Source organism: Lissotriton helveticus, chromosome 5_1, assembly GCF_964261635.1.
Source record: "Lissotriton helveticus chromosome 5_1, aLisHel1.1, whole genome shotgun sequence".
Lineage (NCBI taxonomy): Eukaryota > Metazoa > Chordata > Amphibia > Caudata > Salamandridae > Lissotriton > Lissotriton helveticus.
This window is the reverse complement of record NC_136065.1, coordinates 986,200,175-986,207,192: the sequence shown is the minus strand read 5'-3', so window position 1 is coordinate 986,207,192 and position 7,018 is coordinate 986,200,175. Positions and strand designations below refer to the sequence as shown.

General features: G+C 40.1%; 1 protein-coding gene across 14 annotated transcripts in view; it reads right to left on the bottom strand.

Annotated features, from left to right (window-relative positions):
• EBF3 (EBF transcription factor 3) overlaps positions 1-7,018 on the bottom strand; it is a 171,892-nt gene that overhangs the window by 21,315 nt on the left and 143,559 nt on the right. For all 14 annotated transcript variants that reach the window (XR_013594828.1, XR_013594829.1, XR_013594832.1 and 11 more), the window contains exon 11: positions 6,186-6,274. Coding sequence is in view for 7 of the 14 variants with exons in the window: in XM_078643494.1 (XP_078499620.1) it covers positions 6,186-6,274 (89 nt within the window). In the remaining 7 variants the exon portion in view is untranslated. The remainder of the gene's footprint in view (positions 1-6,185; positions 6,275-7,018) is intronic.

The window sequence follows — 7,018 nt, the reverse complement described above, 5'->3', positions numbered from 1 at the left end:
CTAGAGTAAATGGGGGCATGGATTCTGCCTCAGAAAATGTCACAAATGTACAGATGATGCAAACACAATAAAGAAAATGTCCTGAGGGTCATCTAATTTATGGACAGCACACGCTAACATGGCAGCGGGTATAAAGCAGGGTGACCGTCTTTGTAAATGCACATTTTCAAGCTGAAATTTGAAATTATCTTTGTGTTAATTAAGTAAAAACATCTAAGGATATCAGAACCACTATGGCCACATCAGTAGTAGAACATAGAGGCAAATATACCTCGCGTGGTTGTGTGGCAGACGAGTTAGGCCAATGTTTGCAAAATACATTTGATCAACTGCACTAAGTTGCTGGTCGCCCATAGTCACAGGGCAAGCTCTTGGGATAGTGATATCTATGTAATGCATGTTAGTATCTGGAACATTAACAGTCAAAAACAAAGCTCAGGCTCAGTCTCAGTAGATAGAAAGGGGTCTATTATAATGTCGGGCGGATCGCCACCGTCCATATGGTGATGGCGATCCGGCCGAAATTATTCCCCGCCCACCACCCATTTCCCCCCCACCATATTAGGATGACGAGGGGGACCCCGGCGGACGGAAAGCCTGTCCACCGGTTTTCCGCTGGTCACACAGGTGACCGGGTGGAAATGGGGCCCGATATGGTAGCGGTGTCTGCAAGACACCGCCGTCCATATCATAATACTGGCGGGACACAGCCTTTCCGTGGCGGCGAAAGGCATGCAGTGATTGCAGTTGGGGGCCAGCTGGGGGCCCCCAGGATGTTGGGGGTGTGGGGGGGCACATGGGGGGGCACATGGGGGTACCTATGGTACCTCACTGCATTGGCATGCAGAACATGTCAGGCACTGCGCGGTGCCTGTCACGTTGTGCATGCAAATGCACAACATGTCTATTTGACATTGTGGCGGGTGCTGAATACAGCACCGCCCACCACAGTGTTAAATATACAGGATGCGACTGCCATGGTGGCGGTCGCATCCTGATAAGCACAGTGGGACCGCCGCATCTCTTGCTGTCGGTCCTGTTACAGTGGCGTAATACACCCCATAGTAGTATATAGGAATGGAACACAAAAGAGGATTGTGAGAATACACAGATTTTCAGGTTTTTCCTGTTTTTGATAACCACTTGGCAATGACTGTATCATTACAGAATCTCTTCACTTGAAATAGAAATTGGTTCTTTCTCAGGTCTGTATGTTTTGGACACCAGATGCTGAGGAACATCTTTTCAGATTATTTTATGCACAGCCTAGGGTATTTACAAAATGTGTAATTGAGACGTATATGACAACAACGCCTAAAAGGCATCAGATGATGCAATTTGAAACTGATATAGTCGACATTGTAGAGCACCCAGTCAAGATGCCTAGTCAATAAAAATAACATCACTAAGTCTAAATGCCACTACTATATGAAATGCATTATAAAAGCCAGCAATGAAAGCAGTGTAGTCTTTAAAACTGTCAATTACTCCATTAGACTACCACTTACTCCCTGATTTTTACATTCAATACTGAAATCTAATGAAATTATTCAATAATGTATTCAGAAATTAAAACAATTGGCAGCCATTAACTGTATCAATGTCCACACGTAGAAGTCACATGTCCTATCCTGCAGTACTCCAGCTTGGTGCATTTACAGACCCTGACAATCCATCCTTACTTCCACAATAAAAACATAAAAAATGGCCACCTAAGATGATTAACTTCATCATGCCATCATGCCTCTGTCATTAAAATAGACTCTTCTCAAGTTCTCATATGTATCCCCAACATCAACAACATTCCCCAAGCACCAATCAAAATTCTCCTCAAAGAAACAAACCTCATCCATGATAAACTATTACCCTGCCAATCAATGTTTTTACCCCCTTAGCAGACACTTGCCTCATAGCTTCATGAATAACTTTAATAATTATCAGTAACATGAGGCCTGTTTGGTCTCCATCCACAATGCAGCTCAAATTGTCAATGTTCAGGTTATGACAACTATCCCCTGCATCCTAGAACTCCTCTAACTGTTTGTAGCACTAACCATCTTTGATTGCTTATTGCTTGAAACCCTTTCTATTGTGAGGGCAACAATAAAGCTGCCTGCAAATGGGTACCATCAGACTGGTAGCATTATCTTCAAAATGACTCCATGATTTTCACACTTCTCCTTCTCTTGTGGAATATTACAGGATTTAACATTGACCCTCATGCTATTCACAAACCTAGTGTAATGTATGCCCAACAAGGCATGTTAATAAACTAGTATGCCAACAATACTCAATTGTACATTAAGGTGTCACTAGCTAACAGCATTCATTGCCACGGTGCTCTCCAAGTTCAGATATCACTGTCTCCCTCAAACTCAATCCTATGAAAAAAGAAGGTGTTCTCATCCCAGCAACAGATCCAGACAAGGATCACCAATATGAATCTCAATGGCTTTTCACATTCCTTCTAAAGTCAATTACCGTGATTTCTAGTTAGTTATGTCTGTCCTTCAAAAATCATTTAGAGGCGAACTTTTCTGCCCCAAATCAACCTTTTAGTTAGAACTAAGCAACTTCTTAGAAACAGTCAAAAGTATTAATCCACTAAAATACATCCTATGTGCATGGTGAAATATGAACAGATCATACCACCCTAAAATAAATCTGTGAGTGTCCCCTGCATATAGACTGCTTAGATTGCACTGCAAATCTACAAAGCAATCTACATGAACAAGCCAGAATGACTTGCAAGCAACATCCACATCTCCAAAGGATCATATGCTTTATGCAGTGCTATATTGCAAAACCTAAATTCCCATAACTGCGGCATGGCCTTCCCCTTAGACTCACACTGTCTCCTTTCGTGGTACACTTAAAAAAAACTAAAAATACACGGATGTCCATCTTCTTTCACTTCTCAAACTAACTATCCACCCTTGCCCCTCCTTATCCATCCATGTGCTCTCACCATTTCCCTTAAATCTATTTTTTTTAAACCTGCATGCAACATATAACCATTCTTTCAAGAAATGTACTCCATTTGCAACCTGAAGCCTTCCGTAATCTCCATGATAGAAAAATACTTCAATAAATTTAAATAACCAAAAAATCGTAAACAGTTGACCTTATACCACTAACTCATTTTCATATAAGTCTATTCACTTTTCAAAGTCACAATGCCCGTCTTTTACAAATATATCTCTATACACATAAGGTATGTGTGACTGCATTTTCCAGTTGGATTCCATTTCAAAGGGATTTAGATTATCATCCTCCAAAAAAAAATACAAAAAGACATTGGCGAGGAAACATCAAAAAGTAATCAATATACACAGGGGTAATTGGTATTGCAACAGTGTAATTCGAACTTTTAAGTAATGGATAAAAGCATGAAAATATAACTAGAGCTCTTATTCCAAATAGCCCTTCTCATGCCCGAAAAAATTGTGCAGTATAATGCTAAGTTTAAATTTGGAATTGCGTTGTGACACATCACAAACTGGAATTTTTTAGATTGTTGTAAGATAGAAAAGTAGAACAAAGTTGAAAAGAGCTACAACCACTGTCAGACAAAAAGACTGAGTTGACTTAATGTGAGAATTGGAATCTACGCCTCATTTTCACTAGCTAAGATACATAAACAGTAGTATATAAATAATGTGTAGACAAAAGTAGTACAAATATTTTTGCAAACAACAATGAGTTCTATTCCAGTATTCTAGAAAATGAAGTTTGCAAACAATTACAGATATTACAGTAATGTATTCAACTTATACAACAAAACATGTTAAATACAATTTATTGTATCTTACGTTTTCTTCCTCTGGTATCCAGATACATACACTAATGTGGTTTTAATATCCTACAGCAGCAATAGCCAACAAATATGTGTCTCTAAGCATTCTTTTAATATATGTGATGGTATGCATTATACATGCTATCAACCATTTCATTAGATGGTGTCGTAGGTAGAATGACACACATTGTTAAGACAGTGTACATAGTGCCCATTTATATTTCACAAAAGTAGCATAGAAACAGCCAATGCGTTTCAACCACTGCCTTTGGAGTTCATCAGGGCGTGATCAATTGCCGTGTTGGTTTTGCCAGGAAATCACTAAAAAGTTGTCTCAAGCTGTGTAATTCACAGTTGCTGAAACGTCACTATGTCTTATTAGGACTTCATGTATCTAGGGCTGCTTGAAAATCCTAGTGCAGATATTTGACCAAAGCAAAGCCCAATTATCAATGAAATATGTTTTCATACTTCATCCATAAATGTTAAAAGCTAGGACATAAATACTTTATTATGAGAACTGTTGGCAGAGTTACCAGTTTTCAGAACTCACTGAAACCGGATTAAAGTATTACTAAATATTATCTTTTCCACAATGTATTGTAAATAATGGCACATTTGGACAAGACCAACCGATATCTAGAACTTTGGCAATGCCATACAACTATTTTGAAGCAGAGTGACCCTTTATTGTGTGGTGCTCCTAAGTTAGAAGCATTTATGTGGCACCTCCAAATTTTCTATCTGCTTTTATAGAAGTGTGCAGAAATGTAATGCTTTCTTTACATCTCACAGTTATATATGGGTGGTCTTCACCAAAAGAATGTCTTTGGTTAGAACTACCACCTGAATAACTAAAGTCAATTTGCACTCTACAGGGAATATGAAATGCTTAGCAGTTCAAGTTGTTTAAAATCCTGTGGGTATTGAAATTAATTTGAGATCCTCTAAGAAAAATCTACTACTACCCCCCCCACCCCATTTCCTTTTGAAGTCCAGAGGCAGGAAAATATATGGCTGTACAAGGACAAAAGCCTGGAACTATTTACCCACTCAATTGAGACTTACACAGATGGAGTCCATGTTTAAGAAAAAACTGAAAATTTGGATCTTCACAGTTCCAGATAGTCTGGCCCTATCCCTTATCTGACCATGGCGACATTAGAGACCACACTCCCTGACACTCAGTCTACCCATTTCCAGCGCCAAATTGCTCCATTGGAGTGAAAACCAGTGCTTTATAAATGTCATCATTCATTCATTCTAGAGACAACTGCCAAAACTCCACAAGAAGTTCCTATGTTTATAACATAGAAGGCACCGAGGCAGACGCAAAGTGGGAAAGCAAAATTTTGGATCAATAGAAGTGATAAATACAAGAGGTTTCTTCAAACATGCAGGTCTGTATGAAGGGGGGGTGGAGAAGACACAAAACACCTTATAAAAATAGCTTGTTCCATCTTCTCTTTTATAGCCAATCTAGTTTACTGGAAAAAATCACAAGAATGACAAATATGTGTAGTCAGTCAACTTAAAAAACAGTAAGTAAATCCATGGCTGTATAATGCACAACTGATAAGCCAGGGGCCACCTGAATTACTAGCTAAGACATCTAAAATATGTTTACTTATTCACAGAGTTCTGTAATGTGACAGTAGCACTTCACCCAGCATGCAGGAAATATTGTCTACCACCAGGGTCTTTAACTTCCAACACTGGCACAGTGTGGCACTGTGTTGCAGTAACAACCTATATTCCATCAGATATTGACTTTATTTAAAGTTTGGTGGACAGGGTATGCCGTCAAAAAATGGAGTATATCCCATCCACCATAGTAAAAAGGCCATAGGCTGTAATGAACTTGTAATATGACAGATAGGACATCCACCACTTTGTGACAGAGCATCCCGTCCACCAGTCTTTACATAAGGCCCATAAGTCTTCAAAAAGACTGAGCGCCTCCTTAGACTCTTTGAAATACACTGACCGCCACCTGGACTTTTTCACGTAGCTGCCAGGTGAAGCCCACAGAGCTGTAGATGCACTCTGCCATTTCACAGAAAGACGCACAAAGCAACTAAAAGTGAGTGAGCCCTGCCGGGCATAATGTACACAACCGCATCCCCCAGACATCTAGACATAAAGGGGGCCTCCTAAGCTTGTCAGCTCGAGGGCATGGGTATTGCGAGGGGCCCCCTCACCTTTCCGTGCGGGGCCCCTATGGTTTCCTTACACCACTAGAACCGTGTTCAAGATCTATTTACTATATGTAGGTGTATTGTACGAAAATCCTCTATAAATGCCATAATATGCACCCTTATAAGCTGGAAGCATTAAGCCAATCTCAAAGTCCACATGCAAATTTATTATAGAATTCCTTATTACTGACCTTTGGTAACCTTTCTGGATCACCTGGATGTCGTGGAATGACTTTCTGCAACCTCTGGAAACCGTAGTCGATGGTTGGTTCATTTAGCGCTGCAAAATAATTAAGAATATTCAGTTTCATTTGAATTTATGTTCATCGGCCATTTGCTAAAATGCTGACAGAAAAGTGATACGGATCCATTACCGTTCAACTACATTTCATTTACAGTATTAGACGTGACATTTTACTTTTTAGCAGAAACTAAACCGTTCTCAAAATCAAGAACGATTTGGAAAATAGAAACAAAGTCAGAAAACGTCAAATGTTTTTTTTCTTCCCATTTTACTGCAGAAATAGAATTGTTCAGGCCACACATGGCAATCAAGACAGGCACGATGTAATGGTGCATCACGGCTGCTTTCCCTGCCAACTGTGGATTTATGGGAAAGTGGCAATTATGACATATGTCCAGCTATTTCTTAGCTGCAGATTTATCCCTGTGGTCCTTTTTTGTCCAACATATTGCCCGAGCACCAAGCAGGCAGTAGGAACACTTAATCTTGCAGAGCTTTAATAATCAGTGAATGGCTGCCTACAAACTGATGTAGGGCACTATCATTCTAAGGCTGCAATGCCCTGGCCTCATGAAACTGCAGGCCACAAAGAGTAATTAATCTTCGCCCCCCTCCCCCCAAATTGTAATTTTGACTATGAACTGTGCTTGGTCATAAATCAGGTGCACATGGTGCTGTGCAGAGTGCACGATTCACGGCCCGGACTCAGTTGGACTCCACACATTGTGTTTAACAAGCTTCACAAGGAGTCACAGGGCTGTAATCTACCACAACCAGACA